This window comes from Gymnoscopelus microlampas (assembly GCF_963454915.1).
Source record: "Gymnoscopelus microlampas genome assembly, chromosome: 5".
Classification (NCBI taxonomy): domain Eukaryota; kingdom Metazoa; phylum Chordata; class Actinopteri; order Myctophiformes; family Myctophidae; genus Gymnoscopelus; species Gymnoscopelus microlampas.
In genome coordinates, this window is record NC_139942.1 from 42,525,973 (window position 1) to 42,549,145 (window position 23,173).

The 23,173-nt window shown below is 42.4% G+C and overlaps 1 protein-coding gene across 2 annotated transcripts; it reads right to left on the minus strand.

Annotated features, from left to right (window-relative positions):
• Positions 1-213: 213 nt before the first annotated feature.
• Positions 214-21,838, minus strand: emilin2a (elastin microfibril interfacer 2a). 2 transcript variants are annotated; one of them, XM_084056398.1, is made up of 10 exons: positions 21,536-21,838; positions 20,116-20,241; positions 16,930-17,120; positions 14,487-16,472; positions 5,977-6,179; positions 5,739-5,937; positions 4,222-4,269; positions 2,936-2,998; positions 2,123-2,263; positions 214-1,055 (listed from the first exon to the last, which is right to left on the minus strand). In XM_084056398.1, the coding sequence occupies exons 1-10, from the start codon at positions 21,664-21,666 to the stop codon at positions 718-720; spliced, it is 3,426 nt and encodes a 1,141-aa protein (XP_083912524.1). In that variant the 5' UTR covers positions 21,667-21,838; the 3' UTR covers positions 214-717. The 2 variants fall into 2 exon arrangements, with proteins under 2 accessions (XP_083912524.1, XP_083912523.1); XM_084056397.1 differs by having other exon boundaries at positions 5,739-6,179; positions 21,536-21,837.
• Between the last annotated feature and the right edge of the window lie 1,335 nt (positions 21,839-23,173).

Below are 23,173 nucleotides of genomic sequence, written 5' to 3' on the forward strand. Positions count from 1 at the left end.
CGAGGGAGAGAAAGGGAACTTCTTTTTCGCCCACACCCAAAAATGCTTTGAGTCTGACCACTGATCATGACTCCGTCAGTACAGTTTCAGAAACTGTCACTGTCTACCTTGGAATATTAACATAACTGTTAACATAACCCTGTTATAAAATAATTTACATTCAACTATTTATTTGTGGCCATCAGATTCAAGAGAATATGAAGTAAGATTAGATGACAGTGCAGATACTGACAGTGATTTGTCACCCTTTATTGCCTAGCATTATCATGTTCTGTTAATAATACTTGACATTATACTGATGTTTTTGTTATTATAGTATAAAAATTGATAAAATCTTATAAACGTTAATTTAACGTTAATTTTACACCAGACATTCAATAATGGTACAATAGGTACAGTACACATGGCAAGTTGATTATTAACAATTCAAATAGATACACTGTGACAAAATATTGCTTTTTGATCTAGGCAAATATTGCTCCTTTGGTCAAATTCCTGGAAATGGCCAAGTGATCTTTAAACGGCAAATAAATGTTTCCTCTATAATCAGAAAAAACACGGTCCTCATCTGTATTGTAAAGCTGCTGCATTGACAGCACAACTGTGCTACTACACATGGACCTAGTATAGCACATCAGTCAATAACATGGCTTTTTCCACGTCTCCAGTCTAATTGCATGGGAACATCCCAGTCTTTTGTTGTGGGTGGGTGCAGCGCTATCTGTTGGCCTGCGGTGCATAGAGGAAGATGCCGCTAAAAGTGGAGAGGATCTCTCTGGACTCGGCGATGGCGAGCTGGCCTCCGGTCCTGACCAGGCTGACGCGGTCTCCCTTCTTCAAGGACAGAATCAGGCTGAAGGACGTGGACCCTCCGCAGCCACAGGTAGAACCCCCAGCCGGACCCATGGGCTGATTGGCTGCTGGTCCCGCCGAGCTCCGCAGCCTCTGGACACTGCGGTTTGACACAGACAGTACAGCCTCCACACGGTCACCATGCTTAGCGGTCAGCAGGCCTGAGATCAGGTAGCGTCCGTCCATCGGTACTGTGAATATCCCTGTTGTGAGGGGAAGAATGGCGTCAGTTTGAGCAAGACTGGCTCTGGGAAGGATTGATTTAATTTAATTTAATATAGGACCCTACATTCAATCATGCTGCAAGTTTTAGGTTTGACAAATACTTAAATGTATCGATAGGTTGTGTCCAATGATTTGACCTTATTCCTTGCACATTTCTTCTACATACGTAATGATCAAAGTAGTTAATAATTAAGACTAGAGTCTAATAACATTGTAGCGTCCTGTCCAACTTTAGCTTGATGGCACATAAGTTACTGTGTGCAATATGCGAACAAAAAACAATCATTGTTCTGTAGTGAAGCCACACTACATGTGGCGATGATCTACACCTCATTTGGCCAAAACATTGCAATATTAATACCAAACCAATAACAACAAATGTTCTTCACAAGAACAAGGCTGGTGTAACTATGCCGTGTGCTGCTTTTTTTTCTTTTTGTTGCATGAATAGATTTTCAACTTCAACCCAACTTTTATGCTCTTCACTAGTTTGACTTCACGCCATAGCTCTGCAGGAGTCCAGCCATCTCTAAGAGCGTTGGCTTATCTGTGTGTCTGGAGTTAAAGGGATATTTCACTTTCAAAAAAGTATTTTTTCGTCTACTCAGGCTTTTGTGAGCCCCCCAGACAGATTTTAAGTTGTCACCAGAACCAAGGACGGGTGTTTTTGATGAATCTAACATGTTAAAAATTGAGTTTGAAGTTACAATGGGTTTGTATTGGAAGGGGCCTGATAAAATGAATATCAAATATCTAAATACTGAATCAAGCAACTTAAAAAACGGTCCAGGGTGCTCCCAAAAGCCTGATTAAATGATAAAATAAAAAAAAAGTGAAATATCCCATTAATCTCACAAACCGTTGCACCAATCAGAATGACATTTCTTGTGCACACTGCCAGTAGGCCACAGATGTACCTCCACTACTGTCACAGACAGATAGATAGATCTATATCTATCTATCTATTTATCAATCTATCACACTGTAAATATAACCCACAGATTACTTGGCAATGTGACTAGGCCTGTATCTTTGTGATGTGTACCTGTGTGTGCGTTGTAGTGTCCGCCATCATTGACAAGAATTCTGTTGAAGCGGACAGTTCCAAAGTCTCCAGAGAAGGGTTGCTGGGTAAGGCCAGCGGAGAATGAAACTGGATCTGCCAGTGCACTGTTGTCCACTGATACTACAACACACAGTGGAGAGAATACAGGAATAATTATAACATGCATGGCCAAAGGAACATTAAATATTATGTATTTACAGGAAATAACTTGTGATCTTAGAATCAGGACAAACCGACATAGGTTTATAATTTTAACCCATTAAGAGCGGGAGAGCCTATACATTGTTATACCTTTAAAACCGGGAAAGCATCTGTGTCATTTCAGATGACACAGATGTATAGATGTATATGTATGTATATAGCAACAGGAAGGACATTTTTTGAATGAAATCGGCCTCAGGTCTAAATGAGTTAAGGAGTCTCTTTTTAAAGAGAGAAAATACTGCACAATACTCCTTTTAGATTATTTCTTGAACAACTATAAACATAATTCATAACAATAACTGTGGATTGTTTCAGCGGTAACTTGGATATTGTCGCTGTCAGGTGGAAACATGTCCAAAATGGAAAAATAAGACTGAACCAATGTAGTACTTATTTAGTCACAAGCTCTTGTTAATACTTTTCCAGACATGCAAACTTGTAGCTTTTCAGCTACAATAGACGTTTTGAATCCAAATAGGGCAATTGTGTGACACCTGACCCGAAAAAAAAACAACATGTCACCTTTTTCACCTCGGGACTGTTTGCATGCCTGTTTTCATTGATTAAATATTCAGCGAGATGATTCACCTGGAGACGGCATTGGGACGTGATGCAACGTCGGGTTCCATGAGACTTTAGCTGCAGCGGGAACTAATGGCACAAACGGAGAAGTGTTACTTTTTAATTTTTACCTCACAAGCTGCCCTACGTGGTGCCACAGTAACGATAACACCTCTATTTTTAAAGGGTGTTTCATTCATGCAGTATTTACAAGTTACAACCCACATTCTCTGGCATCATGTCATGGAAGACATACAGTATAACACGTTTAACATCTGTGTGAAAAACAAGACATTCTTTTACAGCACTGGTTCTAAATGTCGGGTCCGGGGACCCCCCCAGCGGTCCTTCAGGAGGTTACAGGGGGTCACCTGGATAGTTAGGTAGTAAATGGACACACATGGATCTGTAACTCAGAGAGTGTACGAATGGATACATTTGTGCACTCTCAGAGTTAAATTAACTCTGAGGATTTTACAGTGTATATAGGGGTCCTAGACATAGATGGCAGTGCCTTACAACAGTGGTTCTCAACCTGTGGGTCCCCACATGATTGGGGGGGGGGGGGGTGTAAGATGTAAGATGACTGTAAAGTGACAATTTAAGGACTTTTAAGACCTTTTTGATATCTAAAAAAAAAGATGGGAAAAAAGGAGAAATTAAATGAAAAAAGACCATTACTGCATCAAAAGTAATCAACAAACTATACTATAAAACTGGCAAAAACATTTGGTCAAACATTCGCCAAATTGTCAAATAATATAAGAAAGGGGCAGAAATTGTGAAAATAGCTGATCCACAACGCCGCGCAATGCGAGGCGTTGTGGATCAGCTATTTTCACAATTGTGAGCTTGTAGATCGGCTATTTTCACAATATTTATCCAAACCAAAATGGAATGCCTCAACTCCTATCCAAGTGCTTGTCAGGGTGGGGGGTCCCCCAGTTCAAATATGATTATTTTGGGGGGTCGCGTCCTGAAAAGGTTGAGAACCACTGCCTTACAAGGTCAAACCTGCAGATACCTCCTCTTGCACCAGTTACTTGTTCTATAACCTCCCACTCCACATGATCTGCCTAACCAAATGCACCCAATTTGTACCCAATCTGCCTAACAAAATGCACCCATCTGCCTGACCAAATGCACCTAATCTGCCAAACCAAATGCACCCAATCTGCCTAACCAAATGCCCCCAGTCTTTAACCATCTCCTAGTGCCACACGTTAGCAGCATTACAGTTTGACAATGAACGAGAATGAAAGACCCTGTGCAGTGTGCACTATTGATTTAACTCGAGAAAATAAAATTGGCACCTGGGATGATCTTAGATTTGAGAGACACGGGCTGCACAGGAGGATACCCTGTAAAATGAAGGAAATGGATAACGTGAAATGATGACAAACATAACACATTTTATTTGACATGTATTGTGCCACCTGGCAGAAGAAATTCGATAAGAGTTCAGCTGAGTATTGGACGAACAACAGCTGAACAATACTGTTGCCTAGTGACTGTGCTTGCCTGAGGTAATATTGTTTTGTCTGCCCCTCTGGACCCAGTCTACAGTCTAAACACTGTGGGCCACATTCTCAGACTGGATATAAATTAAGCCAGGAGTGGTGGGGCTTGATCTTGTATAGATAATGAAGGCTTTCAAAAGAAGAGAGACTTTCTGATAAACAAAACCTTTATACTTTGGAGTCCCTAATTTGATCATCAAGACTTAATCAGTCTCACGTGTGGACAGCAACAGCTCCTATAAGACTGTAATTGGACCACATTGTATTTTCTAGTGGAACTGGATTGGAATAACACTAACCACTCACAGATCATATCAGAGAGTGTATAAAAAGTCACATTGAAGTCATTACTAAAGTCCACAATCAGTTGAAACAACTTATTCTGTCCCTGTCGTATTGCAACTCTAAACTGTCAGTTGTTGCGATTCAGGACGCTGTATTGCTCTTTATTGCTTCTGCTGCAGCTAGACAAAACAAGAAAGAGAAAGCCATTGCATTGGCTTCTAGTTTCATTTAGAAGTGATTTTAAAGTCTCCCTACTTGCATGTCAAATGTTGAATGGCCTAGAAGCACTATCCTATATGTCAGAACATCTGTCATGTTATGTTACACTCAGTGGAAGGAGATCTTATACAGAGGGTTTAATGAATACACCCCCAAAAGCATTTGTAAGACGAATGCTTACGAAAGCATATTATTACAGATGTGCCACTTCAAAACTTCACATGTCCTGCCATCGCCAAGACAGTAAATTTTCAGGGGATTCCCAGGGCAATAAGAGGGACAAAGAAGGGCATTTAAAATGCTGAATTATTTTGATGATCACTGCTTTTATGATGCTAATTAATTTGAGCAACTGGTCAAATCACCTTTTGCCTCATAATGAGTCTGACACCTTGTTCAACACACATTCTTTTGTTCTCATGTATATGGATGTCTGTTGAAGGGAAAAACGGGGGTGTGTAGTGACAACTTCTTTTCAGGGGCAAAACAGTGCATTTTAAGGGCAGAAAAGGGAGGAAAAAAATGCCTTTTCAGGGCACTATCAGGGAAAGAACAGTAACGTGTGAAGTTTTGAAGTGGCACATCTGTATCACATATTATGCCCCTGAGTAATAGATGACTCTTCCCAAAAAATATTACAGAAGCAGACTAGGACAGAATAGTAATTTCTTTTGTCTCGGATATGTGGGCTCTTTGCCCCCTGGGGCCAGGGTCCTTATTCCAGCTGGGTGTTAACCTCACCCAGACACAAATAGCTGTTTGAGTCATGCCGCGTGTGCGTCATCGCTGGCTAACTAACTACTCACCTGGAGCTCCAGCGAACCCTTGGAGAGGCACGGATGACCTGTCCTCAGAGCCCCTCCGCACGGTCACTCTGCGCATGTATCCGGGAGGCCCAGCCTCACCGGTCTCTAACACCGGCCTTCTGGGGACCACGGGCAGGGTTGGCTGTCGGGGGCTGGAGGGAACCAGAGTCAGGGTGGGCTGTCGGGGGCTGGAGGGGACCTGCAGAGTCAGGGTGGGCTGTCGGGGGCTGGAGGGGACCTGCAGAGTCAGGGTGGGCTGTCGGGGGCTGGAGGGGTGTCCGGGCTGGACGGGGCTGGAGGGTTGCCTGGCCGGTTGGCGGGGGCTGGAGGGCTGATGAGGGATGATGAAGGGAATGTGGATCTGGGGAATGTGCGTGACTCTGGGTCTGGTCTGGGTCGAGTCCGGCACAGAGCCAGGCCTCTCCGGTCTCAAGGTCATTCCTTTTGAGAGAGAGAGAGAGAGACAGGGAGAGGCCATTTAACAGCGTGAAATGATTTTTGCCTCGACAGATGCCACCATCCATTGCAACATAAACACGTACAGAAACTCCGTAACAGCACAACAAGCAGACGCCTGCGATTTTACAACGTGCTCATAAATCGCTCTTCTCTTCTTGTGTATTCACGAACCACATCTTCCCTCACGCTTGTTAATAATTCCCATTTAATGGCGCGTATTTAAGATGTTGGTCCAACATTAATTAGCCTTGACTCATGCTGACTCCTAAAGCCGTTTTTAAAATGGTGTCATTATTATTCTTCCTTGAGGGTGTGAAAAAAAAAGATTCTTGGACCCACAAGGGACCTTCTCCTAGTAAAGCGCTGGGCTGCATGCCAGGATTCCCCCTGAGGGCACAGACATTACCTGAGCCTGTAGATATGCTGTGAGGGACAGACAACAGATAGCATTAACAGAACCTGCATTGTGTCAGCCATCAGCCCTCCCAGCTAGGTGTTACACTGATTGCATCAGATAAGCTGATATAATATGTAGTGATAGGAAGAGTTGCAGTCGAGTGCAGTGGTTCCCAAACTTTTTTAACCCGGGACCCAAACTAGTGAAAATAGCAGGTCTACAAGCCTGCAATGCGTCGCGAGCTTGTAGATCTGTTATTTTCACTTCTTTTTTATGGAAATGATTAGATATTTTTTAATGTTATTTATGAAAAGTACCACTATCCTCACGGCCCACCAGTATGTCCCGGCCCACAGGTTGGGAATCACTGGTTTTGTGCATGGGATTAAAATAGCTCTAAACAAGTTGTCTTGTTGTCTTGGGCCAGACTGAGTACTAACTAATCTTACTGCCTGCACGTGACAAGACTATAGTAGCCTGATACATAGAACCAGATAATGGAGTTCCTATTTGTTGGAGAGAATCAAATACTTTGTTGCTTAAGGTCACATCCTAAACTTAGATCATAACCTAATTTCTCTAAAACTATGACATCATGTGAATAATTGTAATATAACGGTAATAGCCATATATATTTTATCTATACTACCACACATTCAAGTAGCCTATGAATTGGAATCAACAATTTGATGACATGTACTCCAAAATAACTCAAAAGTAATCGGATGGGATTTCTGTGGGATGATTATATTGGCAATCATAATTTTGAAAGTTGAAAAGTTGCAGTTTTGGAAGTCATCTTCCACACTATGGTCATGTGGTTATAAAATACAAGTGGGCGCCCTTCCCCGCTCATCAAATACAGCATTATCAACCATTAAGAGGCCTCCTTCCTTCATGTTGTAGGGGATGCCACAAACCTCCCATAAACCCCAGTTGTAATCAAAAACAAATTAGACCCAGCAGTCATTCTCTACACGGGAATCTGAGACATCAACTTCATTTCCTCAACCATGTCTGCAGCATCGGGACACGATGAGTGCCTATTTCCCCCGAGCTTCTCAGCTTGTATTCTCACTATGGGGGCAACCACAGTCTCTAAACACACAGTCTGTCTGCATGGTGTGCACGTGCAGTAATGGAAGAAGTACTCACAGTCTTTTTACTTAAGTAATAGTATCATTACTGCAATGTGGAAATACCCTGTCACAAGTAAAAGTCCGGAATTAAAAAATGTACTTGGGTAAAAGGACAAACGTATTGGTATCAAAATGTACTTAAAGTACCAAAAGTAGAAAGTACTCATTGTGCACAAGGTTTCACAACTTTTCAAATGTGTTTGTAAATAGCAGAGTGAGCTTGTAGATCGGCTATTTACAAATGGCCGAAATGTATATAGGGCTGAAGTGGTTAATGAATGTTGTGTAATAAAAATACAAATCTACAACGGAAATAGTAACTAAAGTTTTCAAATCATTTTAGTGGCGTAAAAGTATAATATTTGCCTCTGAGATGTAGTGGAGTAGAAGTAAAAGTACTGAACATTGGAAATACTCCTGTAAAGTAAAAAATACCTCAAATGTTTACTTAAGTACAGTACTTGAGTAAATGTACTTAGTTACTTTACAACACTGAGGGGAAGCATACACACAAGGGACAGATATGAAGACACACAACTGAACAGAAAGATAGGTACCGACCCACACAGGCAAGACTGAGTGACTATTGCACACTTACACACCCACAGGTATGCGCAGGCACACACACACACACACACACACACACACACACACACACACACACACACACACACACACACACACACACACACACACACAGCAGTGTCGTAACCAAGGGCATCACCAAAAGCAGATGTTATTGGTTCAAACAAGCATTGAGTCACTGCAGTGGGGGGTGGGGACCCATTAGTCACTGTCGCATCCCAGGATTTGGTGTGACAGGCACCGTATGAGTGTAAAGTAGGGGAGACAGATGTGTCTTGAATCACAGAGGAACACCGTATACAGAACAGGGAAGATTATAAGGACAGGCTATAGAGAATGCTGTCACATAAGGTGTTGAGATGGTTACATTACTGCCCATAATGGTGCATATTCCCATGTATGCTTTTGTTTCTTACAGTGCACCAGTGGTGGAAAAAGTACTCAAATGTTTTACTTAAGTAAAAGTAGCAATACCACACTATAAAAATACTCTGTTACAAGTAAAAGCCCTGTGTTCAAAATGTTACTTGCGTAAAAGTGCAAAAGTATTGGCATCAAAATATACTTAAGTACCAAAAATAAAAGTACTAAAATGTTTGGAAATAGCTGATCTACAAGTTCACAACGCGTTGCGATGCGACGCGTTGTGAGCTTGTAGATCGGTTATTTTCAAATAGCCTATGTATAAAATAGGCATAAAGTGGTTAAAGTATGTTTTATAATATAATAATTAATATCTGCAAAGTAACTAGTAACTTAAGTTTTCGAATAACTGCAGTGAAGTAAAAGTACAATATTTGCCTCTGAGATGTAGTGGAGTAGAAGTAAAAGTATTGAAAATTGGAAATACTCCCGTAAAGTAAACATACCTCAAAATTGTTCTTAAGTACAGTACTGGAGTAAATGTACTTAGTTACTTTAAACCACTGCAGTGCACATATCCAAATCTGGACACAAACGTATTGACAATAACACTCACACGCACACGTCCAAACCTAGATATCCCCCAGCGGTATTAACAACGTTAACGTTGTTGAAAATGTACAATGAATGGCTGTTTCTCATTGTGTCTCTGTGTTCCATTCTGCTCTGAAGACTTCCAGATGGGCTCTGGGGGCCACAGCTCTAGGGCCACGGGCCCAGATGGAAACACCTCACCTCACACCTCCAGTCACTCTGCATAATCTCTCTAGGGCGTGTTGGGAGTCAAAGTTCTCCCCTCATAATTCCAGTGTTGACTGGATATACGCGCTAACTTGGGAGCGGGTGTCAATACGACGTTCCATTCCTTCCCAGCAGTGGTGCTGAGTATTAAATACTCAGATTTTGGGCTTAGGTAAAAGTAGCTGCATTCAAAATTTTACTTAAGTCAAAGTACAAAAGTATTAGCATCAGAATATACTTACAGTAGCAAACATAATAGTACTCATTATACACATTTCCCATTTCAGAATCATATATTATGTAAAGTAAATGTTATTAGAGTAATTACTAACCACTTAACCCCTATTTTATACTTAAGCTATTCGAACATAGTTGATCTACTAACAGTAACGCAGTAGATCGTGACATGTTATTATTGAGTCATAATTTGCTTAATTAAGATAATAATTGATTATCTATCTGCAAAGTAACTAGTACTAAAGCTGTCAAATAAATGTAGAGGAATAAAAACAAGGACAATTGCATTGCCTTCTAAAGCTTTCTAAATAGAAATACTCAAGTAAAGTAAAAAGTACCTTGAAATTGTACTTAAGTACAGTACTTGAGTAAATGTACTTAGTTACTTTACACCACTGACTCACAACAGCCTCCTTCCAATCCAGCACACTGACTTCAAATAGCCTTTGAAGTCTTGTGTAGCTCTGCCTGATCACTGAAGACAGTTCATCTTACTGTTCTGTCCATCTCTGTAAAGTAAGGTTTGTACACGATCAATCACAAAGCACTGATCCGTGAAACCAAACCCCATATTCTAGAGTTAATACTACCATACTAACAGCTCCCCTCTATCTCTGTCTCTCTCTCACTCTGTGGGTTTGGCTGTGCATCCACGCTAAGGAGACAGGAAAGGAGAGAAGGATAAGACCTCTGGCATTCTCGGAAGGAGAGATTTCAATCAGCGGAAAGAGTCTGTTGCAGAGAGAGAGATAGACAGACAGACAGACTGAGAAGGAGAGCAAAGAGGGAAAGGAGCGAGCGATTTGAGCTGGAAAGGCTTCACCTCTAAAAAAAAGGGTTGAAGAATAGTCGGGGACCTCTATGAGAAAGGTCAACCCCACAGCAGTGGAAGCACATATGATATTCCTCAGGATTTGGATTAGCGAGTGCCAGAGCAAGCATGTATCTGTTCCAGCAAAATGCTCGGCCACCCCTCTGAGAGAACAAGCAGTTTCTACATTTTAGTAAAGCAGACTCTACATTCATTTTGGGATATAAAATTGCTAATAAATGTTCCTTGCTGAGTATTTCTACAAGACAGATAATTGCATGGTCCGTAGCGTTCCCACAGTGAAGGTGAATATCTCATTTTTAGACTGAGCTCTTTCGCACAGCTTTTAATAACATATGTCTGCAGCCTTCATTAACATAGTCTGGTACATCTAAAGAATTTGTCCTTCGGCCCAATTTCAAAAAAGGCCTGAATCCATTGATACAGGCTTTTAATGAGGCAAATATGCAACTCCCTTTGGGAGAGATGTGGTCGTGGGAAACCAACGCACCCGGGACTCAGCGGGCAATGCTCTTCTCTGGGTCCACAGCAGCTGCTGCTGGATGACTCGATGCCAACATTTTGCAACTTATTTCTCGTCCGTCGCAATGAGTAAGGCCACAGCTATTCCGCATAAATCTTTCAGTTATGTTGTAACAACAGCTCATCTGTTTGCAGCCTCATGTGACCGTGAGGGAGAACAGGGTCGATCAACACAGAAAGGAAACATTTCGGTCGATGTTCTCACCACCACACCCATGGAACTGGGATTTTTCACGTGAGGTTTTATATCTATTCAGAGACTATTTCTTGTTTCCTCCGGTAAAAAGCACAAGCGACCCTCATGCTACCCCTGTCACATTGTCCCTACTCCCTCTCTCATGGGGCTTTAGTGAACAGACTTGAATAGTAGACTATTGGCAGCATGATGACGGTTTCTCCACAAAAACGTTCACTTTGTAGAAATGAAACCATTTTGGGAGTCAGTTTCATCGTTTATTATGAGGCAACGATGACCGTGAGACACTGATCTCCATCCTGCTGAAGTGTGGCCAGTTCTTTCCTACTAATTTATTGTTGTGTGGAAGTGAGGTTTTAGATTCAGTGTTAAGTAATGAAACTTTATATCACCTCTTGGAAAAGTTCTACCCACTTGTCTTTCAACGAAGCAGGGTGGTGGTGGGGTAACCCCAGGCCTTTACGCTCTGTCACTCCACACCCATCATTCAACCAGTCCCCACCCATGCCCCTCCATCCCTTTTTTTATTCCATTCCTTCTTTCATACCATAGTTTTTTTTGGTTTTGCGCTGTTAAACAAAAGGGAGGAACCGGGGACGGGGCCCCACTCGTGACATCACAGCTGAGGGCAGCAGAAGCATCTGGTCCTGGGTGTGGAGCCCTGCTTCACTCCTCTCCATCAGGAGCCTGGCTCCAGCCGTGAGTCAGGGTTCTTAATGAAGACCAGACTCCTCACATCAGGCTGAGGTCACCCTACGGGAACCTCAGGAGAATAGTGTGGATATGGGGGGGGGTGTACTAAACTCTGTGTGTGTGTTTGTTTTGGTGGAACTGCGGTTGAGGGCTCATTCGGTTCTGTTATGAGTGGGAAAACTAGGCTGTGACGCGCAAAGGAAGACCACACAACTAAAGCAAGTGGGAAAGATAGCATACTGCACTGCAACTTCCTAACATCAACATATGGGAGTGATAAAAGCAAGAAACAGAGTAAATCATTATCATTGAGGGGCAGAGAGTGGCAGAAAATTATGTATAACCAAACCTGCATATGACACAAATTCAGGAGTTTTCAGTAATGGACTCCATGCAGCCTGGATACTGAATGACATACAAGGCAGACATGCAAAGCACAGTGAATTTGCCATGTCCCCCCTTTTCTGTGGATATACCCCACGGCCATATGTGGTATTTGATCCCCTCGTCTCAACCTCCATGTAAACCAGCACTATGTGGGGGATTAATCTCAGGAAAGAGCACCTACAATTCCCTGCCATGAGCGGATATATATACTAGCCTGGATATACCGGGTCACTCACAACATCCAATATGTTATGAATTACATGGATATCACTCTATCATTTTGGTGTTTACACAGATGTTTGTCACACAGGAAAAAGTATATATAGTAAGCTGAGAAGGAAGCTGAAAGGTTTCATTTTCAATTCTCCTTCACTTAATTTCCTGTTATGTTACTAGTTGGGAAATCTTAAATTAACCACTTAAACCCCAGCATCCGTATTGTGGGGATGGCTTTTGCGGAAAATAGCAGATCGACAAGCTCCCAACGCACCGCAGCTTGGCGATCTGCTATTTTCAGCGAAGGCTTTCCTCACAATAACAGAAAACAGAAAAGACACTAGTAGCCTATGGAGCCCTGAGGGACTCCGCTCAACCATATGGGGTTTAAGTGGTTAACTGCAGAATAAGGAAGAGCCATATAATGCCATATCCTGTTATGGTCTAATTGTATAGTATAGTATATAGCATAATCTCATTACTGTAAAATATGATGTGTCCACAATCATATAGCGACACTTCTTGGCCCTCAGAATGGGTGGTATCATCACCCTTCACTGCACAGTAGCGTTGTTTGCTTAACGCCTGACCTCTCGTTTTTATTATAGCCTCCTCATGAGCCAATTTGTACAATACAATGAGGAGACTGTGTGCACATCTTATACCTTTAATTAGGCCAGGTGCTGGATAAAGAGGTAGAAATCAAAGAGAGGTAAAACATCCCAACACCGAATTATAGCTCCCAAACAAATGTATTTCAAGGGCAACGTTTCAACCATGTAGGTCTTCATCAGGCAAATTAGAGCCCTGTTTACAATCACCAGTGAAGAAACATCTACTATAGTCCATTCCCCCAAATGTGGATACGGCTTTTACCTTATATAACAAATGCAAATGGCACGGCCACCGGGTGCTCTTTCTTGAATTTGGCTCCGGTAACTAAAACCAACACAGGCTGACGTTGTTCAAGAGACTTAATCTTCAAGCGGTGATGTCCATTAAGAGTGACCTACTGTGGAAAGTGGAATTTACTGACCTTATAGACAGATAGACGACTGAATGTACTGTAGGTACCTCTGCTGCTGCCTGTCACTGTCTGTGCTACTATGCTGCGTATACTATAGATCTACTAAAGGCTTTTGATATCGCTGTTCTATGGGGACCAAAGACTTGGTGGAAATGAATCATGTTCAAGTACTCTTTTGTTGCTATTGAATTTCAATCATGTGAACCTAAAGTAATGGGCCATTAACAACAATTCTGTCACAATTGAGACAACAAAGAACTGGCTGTCACAGCTGTCGCCAAACAGAAGACACAGATTCACATCAACACAATCATTTGGCAACACCTGTGTATTCCTCTTGGTCAGAATTTCTCTCTCTCTCTCTCTCTCTCTCTCTCTCTCTCTCTCTCTCTCTCTCTCTCTCTCTCTCTCTCTCTATCTCTCTATCTATCTATCTATCTATGTATCTATCTCTCTCTCTAGCGCCATTTCCTCATTTATAATCTGCTATTTTCCTTAACAACATGTGACTGCTGTTCAAGGTAGAGGTTTTGAGCTCTGACATAATGCATTGCACTGGACTTCTATAGTGCTTTAAGATATGCTCTCATTTCTCAGTTCCTATTCGGCTCAGTTGGTTTCAGAATGGTGTGTTGGTGGTGAGAGGTCTCTACTGTACAGAAAGTGTAGGAGGGCCTCATGGGACCACCACTGACCTCCGGTGCACATGACCGTGAACCCTGGCCACTCACTAGCACACACTGTTAAATATTAATGCAAGTGTCATAAGACATTTTTCAACTCTGAGTCAATGTCTCAGGCGGCCCAAGGCAATTTCTCTCATTATCGTCAATAACGTCACGCCAGACTGTCAGTGATGTCACCAAAGCATGACAACATCAGGGTGTAACTCACCTGGCTCTTTGGTGCTGATGTCTTTCAGAACATGCTTGGCCATTGCTGAGAGCTGTGCCTGGAAGCTCTGCAATGAATTCTGCACTGAGCTGATGTCACCAGTCTGAGTCCCCAAGGTGGCATTCATCCTGTGCACATGGTCCCACAAGTCTTTCAGTCCTTGGACATTACCAGAAACCCCATCTGAACGTCCTCCTACCTCTTCGAGTCTTGTCAGGCGTCTGTCTACAGCAGAAATGCCATTCAAGACATCCCGGGTGTTTTCCTTACATTGACCCAGTTCAAATGACATCTGGTTATTGAGGGTTTCTAGCCTGTCCCTTAGTCCATCCAACTGTCTGTTGGTGAATTCTGTCTGACTGCCGGGTAAAGTGCCTGATGCTGCCCCGTGCTCGCTCCCTGGGGTGCCCGGGGGGCAGCGCAGCGGAGCACATGTGGAGTTAATGTTATGTAGATCCTGGGTGTACTTGTTCAGAGAGTCACCTAACACATTAACGGTTCCAGCCAGACCAATCACATTCTCTTGGAGATTAATCAATCCTTTCTTGAAGTCCTCCATGCTCTGGGTACTTTTCTGATGTCCAGCTACCTGCCTATTGATAATGTCCTCTAGTTTCCTGAGCTTGTCTGAGTTAGCACTGACATCAGTGTTTAGAACATCCAAGTTGGTCCTGCACAGTTGCACATCCTTCACAATGTTTTCTAAACCGGCAGATGGCGTGGATGAACTAACGGAACCTACAGAATCCCCTGAACCAGAGCCTGAACATCCTGCAGAGCACATCTCTCCAACAGCATTGACTTTATCATCCAAGCCTTGGATGAGGAACTTGTTGTTGTTGACCTCTGCCTGGATGGCATCCATGGAGTCGCCAAACATGCCAGGGAAGGAGTTGTTGCTAATTTCTACCAGCATGGTGGTGAACTGGTCTTCCATGTTGGTCAGACGCTCATCCAGTAGCTTCCGAAGTGATTCCGTCTCATCTGCAATCGCACGGGTGAGCTTCTCCTCGATATAGAAGCAGTGGAGCTCTGCATTTTGCTCTGTAATATTGAGGCGCGCTTCTAACTCCTCGATCATGAGGATGTAATCGTTGTCGTTGTCCTCCTGAGGTCCTCCAGACAGGTGGGCCAGCTCATTGTCTATGCGGACATTTAGAATCCGGTGAGCTTCTGCGATTCGGTCAATCTCACGCCACAGGTCTTTATGGTCACCGTGGTCCTCTTCCAGTTTAGTGGGACCAGTCTGCCTTTCAGTCCGTGCAGGTCCATCTGCAGCAGCCATGTCCAGACGCAGTGCTCGGATCTCCTTCCTCAAGTCTGCCTCCTTAGTATTCACCAGCGTGGTCAGGCTGGCCAGGTTTTGGTCCTGGCCCTCTTCACAGGTCTTCTGCAAAGTCTGGATCCTGTCATTGCAGGAGTTCTGTAGCTTGGCCATCCTCTCATCCATATTTTGATTCACGTCCGTTGTTAGCTTCTCAAATTTGTCATCGATGTAGGTCTGTAGAACATCAAGGTCGGTTGGAACGCCCTCCCCCACAGCTGGAGCCTGGGCTTGTGATGCGTCCATCAGCAGGCGGATCTGCCCCTCGTGGCTAGTCACTGTTCCTTTTAGTTCTTCCATGGCCTCATCCTTACTCTTCAAGGCCTCGTTCATGTCATCCAACCTGGCCATCATCTTTTCTATACCCCTTTCTCCAGCTACTCCACCTCTGGTGGCCTGATGACCATCCAGCATGGCTCTGCTCTCTTCTGTGCCTGTAGCTGAGGTGCTGTCTGGTGGACGCATGTTGTTGAGTAGAGTGACCAGCAACTTGTTGGTGTCCTCCTGGAGGTCAGTGCGGAGGTTGGCAGTTAGCCCTGTCAAGGCGGCCTGCAGGTCCTGAACTGTCTGAGATAGGCGCTGGACTTCGCTCTCAAGAACATGAACCTTGTCTGTCCCACCATGCCTTGCCTCATGGTGCCCTGTCTCTCTCCGCTCTGGCCCTGTAATCCAAAATAGATAAACAAAACCACTTGTCAAGCAGTTTACTGATGAACAGGAACAATTCAGTTCAAATTCAATTCATATGATTATTGTGCCAATTTAGTCACTTTCAACCTGGTGTCCATATTTAGGGCAAGTGTTTATTGTCAAAATGTTTAAAACATTTATCATGAATTTAAAAATGTAAATAAATGTAAAATAAGTCAAAAATAGCTAAAATACAAGCTCACATTGTGTTGTGAGCTTCTAGATGAGATAAGCCAAATCATAACAGGGGAGCGCAGCTAGAGGATCTACTATTTGAGGAACTTGGCATGGAAAGGTTTAGGAACCCCTGTCCTAGTAACACAGCAATCAATTGCACATATCAGGTACTCCAATCTCAAATTTTCATTAAAAAAATAAAAAACAGAATGAAAAGCCCGGGGACATTTGACGGTACAGTTGATATCTTACTCTGTGAGTGCCTGGTGGTCTGCCCAGGGATTGGCTGGTGGTGAGGCTGTGTTCCTTGTACTCTCTGTCGATTGGGGGTTGGTTTTAAATCCTTACAGTCTGGACCTTGGTGACCAGGGCAGCATCTCCACTCCAACTCTGTGACTGTCTTGAAGGCGACCTTGTATGTCGGTCGAAAGCGCGTTTGGTACCTAGGACGAGAAGGACACCCAGTGTTCGATTAGTTTAATCATTATACGGTTAATATAAAGGTATATTAATCAACTAACATAAAATACCATAATATTTCACATGCATCAATGTGAAATTGCCAGTACTGTCATATGGCAAAAAGAATCAATAAAAGTTGCTTATGTATGCTTCAGTTACTTTATTTTATTTTTGTAGCACATTATCATGAACATTTCAACCTTCTTGCCAAAGCAAACTGTTTCCAGGAGAAACAATAGATGACATCACGTCCTTGAAAGCAAGGGGTCGTGTAGCATCTGGAACACTGATTATGCCTGAAAAACTCTCCATCCCTGCATAGTCCTCAAATGGCCTCTTGTCAGATAACACTATCTTGATGGACCTGACAAAAGGGGAATTCACAAATCAGATCCCCAAAGTCAGTGTGAACTGCACACAGTGGTGGACAGTAACGAAGTACAAGTATTTTGGGATACTTGTGACTTTCACTCCACTACATTTCAAAGACAAATGTTGTGCTTTTGACTTTGACTTTTGACTACATTTCTAGGAAGGGGAAAAAGTACAAAATAACCACTTATGCCCTGTTTCAAATAGTGAAAATAGCAGGCTGTAGAGCGTCTATAGTATAGACGCTCTACAGCGTAGTAGTATAGTCTATATACACTCGACTATATGAACACAATTGGCACGTGTTCGGGGGAGAGAAGTCGGGGGGGGGGGGGGAGGCTCTACGTCCTCCCAGTGGGGGCTCCTCACTGGCAGGTGAGTCAGTCGGATTCAACAGGAGTGACAACACACAAAATGTGTGTGGGGGAGGAATTAATTGGCATAACGACTGGGGAGTAAAACGGATAAAAAGCACACTAAACAAATTCAGGAAAAAAATGAAAATATCGGATCTACAAGCTCACAACAATTTTATATATTTTGTCATTTGTACTTGACTTAACTAGGCCATTTTTAAAAGCAAGTGCTCAGTACTTTAACTCAAGTACAGTTTTGACTGAGCAACTTTCACTCGTAGCTGAGTAATATTTGACCAGGAGTAACTTTGACTCAAGTACTGGGGTTGAGTACTTTGGTCCACCACTGCAGATAACACTGTCCTGTCTTGATGAATCTGGCAAAAGGGGATTTGGATGTACTAAGTCAGTGTGCACTGCACAGCTGCATATATCGCACCAAGCTCTACATCAAATGTCGTTGCTGACATGTTGGGCAGAAACCTTGTATCTCCATATTTCAACTTGTATTCATTTTTTTCTCTAAATGAATCCTCTACTTCATCATACAAACTACAGCGTCACACAAAAGTAGCAAAAATAGCAGATATCCAAGCTCACAACATGTTGAGAGAGAGAGTGTGTGTGTGTGTGTGTGTGTGTGTGTGTGTGTGTGTGTGTGTGTGTGTGTGTGTGTGTGTGTGTGTGTGTGTGTGTGTGTGTGTGTGTGTGTGTGTGTGTGTGTGTCTGTGTCTGTGTGTGTGTGTGTGTGTGTGTGTGTGTGTGTGTGTGTCTGTGTCTGTGTGTGTGTGTGTTTTATAAATATTGAACCAATGAAAAATATTAACAAGAGCTTGTAATTAACTACATTGGATCCATTGAAACACAGTTTTTCTTTCTTTCTTCCATTTCCGGAAAAAGTTACAGTTTGGACATACAAGATTTCCACAAAATAGCAACGGGATATGCGCGCTGAGTCCCAAATAAGGAGTTGTCACTGTCAATAGGAATCTTTTACGGTGTCCAGAAAAAAAAATGTCACCATTCCCCCCTGCTCACAAGATCTCATAATTAAATCATAGCCTACTTAATATACAAGCTTGAGATTCCACTTAAAATTATATATTCTGCTGGGGGAGGAGGGTGATATGGCATGGTTTTGTTTGGTTATATTGAAACAATCGTTTGTACATTAAACATAAATATATTTAACTGCAAAACACTGTATCAAAGTGCAGAATAACAACAACTCCTATGTTATTGTCAGACCAGCTCTGATTAATGTTGTTGATTGTCCTTGACAACCACCAATTAATACCCTCCATTCCCCACATGGGAATCAACTGCTTAATTTCCCTCGAATATTGAGATACTATTGCGCAACAAAAGCCAAATTGTTTACTACTTTGGCTTGAATCCTCCTCCAACAAAGATTTAGTATCATATTGACAGACCATTCTGAAAGATATATTAACGGATGAGACAGGCTGTGGTGTGTGTGTGTGTGTGTGTGTGTGTGTGTGTTGTGTGTGTGTGTGTGTGTGTGTGTGTGTGTGTGTGTGTGTGTGTGTGTGTGTGTGTGTGTGTGTGTGTGTGTGTGTGTGTGTGTGTGTGTGTGTGTGTGTGTGTGTGTGTGTGTGTGTGTGTGTGTGTGTGTGTGCGCGCACGAGCGGGTTTGGTTGCCATCTATAACCTAATCTTGTACCAGCGTTGCCATGTCCGCTTATTATAAGCGACTTTGGGCTTGTTTTTCTCTAAAGTTGCTTGTAAATGCTGGTAGTTGCGGATTGTGTTTTTGGGGCTTGTTTCTAAGGTGTAGTTGCTTATTTGGGGCTTGTTTCCAAAAAGTTGTTTAAACCCGTGGTTCTCAAACATTATCATGTCAAGGACCCCCAAATTAATATGTAAGCTAATTGTCACAAAATATTTTCAGATGGTGATACACAGACAATTAGCCTACAGTAGGCTAATTGTCTGTGTATCCCCATCTGAAAATATTTTGTGCAAGGGACCCCCCATACCAGATTTGTGTTAAATGTTTAAACAATAGTTCAAATTTGTAACCTTTTTCGCCAAGATTTTTTTTTAAATAGCAGACCTTTGTGAGCTTGTAGATCGGCTATTTTCAAATAGCTGATGTGAGACTGATAGGTTTAAAGTGCTGTGGCCTATAGTCTCTTCTTTTGTGCTTGTTTTCATAGACCATGGTATCTCACAAAATCTGGCAACACTGACCCATCCCCTCCCTCCCTGCCCATATTTTGCTTACGCCACTTGCGGCTCGCAGTCCGGCAGATAGGCAGGGCACGGGGTCATGACGGGCTCCTGGAAGCTCTCCACGCCTCCCTGGACAGTGCAGCTGACGTTCCTGTGCACCACAAAGGCACACCAGTTCCTGTGTGGAGGAGAGAGGATAAGGATAAGAATAAGGTTTCAATTCCATACCAGAACGCTCGCCCCAAAACACGCTCAACCCGGGGCAAATCCGGCGACCTAGGAACGGTCGCCACCATGGTATTCCTAAACGTAACCTCAGTAAACTATAATGCCTAAACCTTATTCCTAAACGTTACCTCAGTAAAACTATACCAAACCCTATTCCTAATGTAACCTCAGTAAATTCCTAACCTTAGTTATTCCTAATAATTGTAACCTCAGTTAAACAAATACAAGACTACAAGAACCGCTGGTCCGGGAAGAAAATGGGGGCGAGCGTGTTTTGGGGCGAGTCTTCCGGTTACCTTTCAATTGAAGATAAAGCACAGAACCCACACCGATGTTGATGAAGCCTACATCATTCATAATAACTTTGTGCGTCATGCGTCGGTTGGGCGTTATTCAATCTTATGCTTTGCTATGATGGCCTAATCTCTTCAGAGACGGCCGGGTAAAAATATGTGCTAAAAAGGGAGCCGTATGTGCGGTGCTAGACTATGTATCACATTTCGGTGATTAACTGAATCTTGTCATCACATTTGGGGAGATGGACAGACTCGAGCCAAATTTAGACGGTCGTCATGACCCGATAAAGGCGCTGCTGCTAATATATCAAACATTTATAAGATACGATTGCCCATAATCTAGTCATTAACATTATAATGATGGGGGGGGGGGGGGGGGGCTATTTTATCCACTCATAGTAGACTGAAATGTAATTTAATATAGGCTATAATATATAAAAATGAACGGAATATCGGCCTAATAGTAATTAGCCAGAGGTGCTTTTACTTTACTAGAGTAGGCTATTTCCAATTTTCTATACTTTTATTTCTACTCCACTACATCTCAGAGGCAAATATTGTTCTTTTTACTCCACTACAATTATTTGAAAACTTTAATTACTAGTTACTTTGTTGATTTTTACTATCATTACAAGACATACATTATAACCACTTAAGCCCTGCATTTTGGCCACTTGAAAATCTACAAGCTCACTATGCGTCATGATGCCACGCATTGTGAGCTTGATCTGCTATTTCAAAAGATGTTTTATACATTTTGAACTTTTGTAATTTTTACTCAACTAGATTAACAGAGTAGAGTATCGCAGTAGGCCTACTGATACTTTTACTTAAGTAAAACATATGAGTAGCCTACTTCTTCCATCACTGCAATTAACTGCTAAGTTGTCGAGAATTAACAAATACAAATACGCTGGAGAAAACGGTCCTTATAAATAGACTCCTTACCTATTCCTATGTCTGTGCACCGCTCCTCCAGTGTATGCGGACCCCTGGAATAAGCCATAGGACGGAGGAGCCCCGTAAGTAAACATAAAGTTCAAAAATAATAATGTAAAGATTGTCCACGGGCGCTCCATTATTCCCTGTATTTCACACTAAACAATGCTTTAAATAAATAGCCTTTTTTAAACGAGGGAGAAAGCTACGCTGTCTGACATCATGTGCGCTATAAAGTTCCCCTGCCTGATCAAACTCCAGCTGAAGTTTTTTTTGGGGAAGTCCACAATAATCACTGCAACAACTCCCTTGGAATGACGCTGGGCCTGGACTAGACTAGACTACTCCCTCCTCCAAGTAGCCTAATGTGGAGGAATGCTGCCTTTTCATCAGTAGTGGAAAAGGTATTCAAAATGTTTTGCCTAAGTAAAAGTATCAATACTGCAATGTAGAAATACTCTGTTACAAGTGAAAGTCAGGAATTGAAAATTTACTTGAGTAAAAGTACAAAAGTATTGGCATAAAAATGTACTTTATGTACTCATTATACAGAATGTCCCATTTCACAAATGTATACAATGTATAAAAATCTTTTAAAAATAGCAGATCTTCAAGCTCACAATGCGTTGCATTGCAACACATTGTGAGCTTGTAGATGGGCTATTTTCAAATAGATAAAGTTTAAATAGGGCTGAAGTGGTTAATATGTTTTGTAATAATACTTCAAATCTATAAAGTAACTAGTAACTTAAGTTGTCAAATAATTGAGTAAAAAGTATAAGATTTGCCTCTGAGATGTAGTGGTGTAGAAGTAAAAGTATTGACTATTGGAAATACTCCACTAAAGTAAAAAATACCTCAGAATTGTACTTAAGAACAGTACTTGAGTACATGTTACTTAGTTACTTTACACCACTGCCTCCCATCTGGAGGAATGCTGGCTTTTCATATTATGTTTATTGCTCAGCAGTGTCTAGGCCTATTTGTTGTTTGCTTTGGCAGTCAAAGCTTTGCTTTGGAATTGGGCTGCTGCAGACTCATATACATTCATATAGGCCTACCTTAGGATTTGCATACAGTTTGATGAGTTTTTTTTCTTTCTGCCATCAAATTGATTATAATTAAATTTACACTTCGCTGATTAACAACAGGCTAGTGGGTAATAGCATTACAGAACCAACTCCTTTTGTGATGCATGTGTGTGTGTGTGTGTGTGTGTGTGTGTGTGTGTGTGTGTGTGTGTGTGTGTGTGTGTGTGTGTGTGTGTGTGTGTGTGTGTGTGTGTGTGTGTGTGTGTGTGTGTGTGTGTGAGAGAGAGAGAGAGTGTGGTCGTGGTAGTGGTAGTGGTGGTGGTGGTGGTGGGGGGGGGGGGGGGGGGGGGTATGTGTTGAGGATATTGTGCAAACAGTAGGCATTTGCAGTCAATCTGCCTTTTTTGTGGAATTGTGGAAAAGGCACCAAACATTCCACAGCTTGTCCGCTGCATTAACTGGAATTCCCACCGAGCCAAAGTGCTGCATGCCACATTCGAACCCAGGTCACGATCGCACCGGCTCCATATGGCTCCATGTTCAGCCAAACAACTGCGCAATTTGTGGGACGGCGTCTCAGTCAGACTGGAGTCACACAGAGACACAACAGTTACGG

Excerpts from the sequence above, each read along its gene's own strand:
- emilin2a (XM_084056397.1), bottom strand. The coding sequence starts at position 21,666 with ATGGAGCGCCCGTGGACAATCTTTACATTATTATTTTTGAACTTTATG. Across the intron at positions 17,121-20,115 it reads GACTGCGAGCCGCAAGTGGC|GTACCAAACGCGCTTTCGAC; the intron begins GTAAGCAAAATA and ends TTCTCGTCCTAG. Across the intron at positions 2,264-2,935 it reads CGTCCCAATGCCGTCTCCAG|TATCAGTGGACAACAGTGCA; the intron begins GTGAATCATCTC and ends TGTGTGTTGTAG.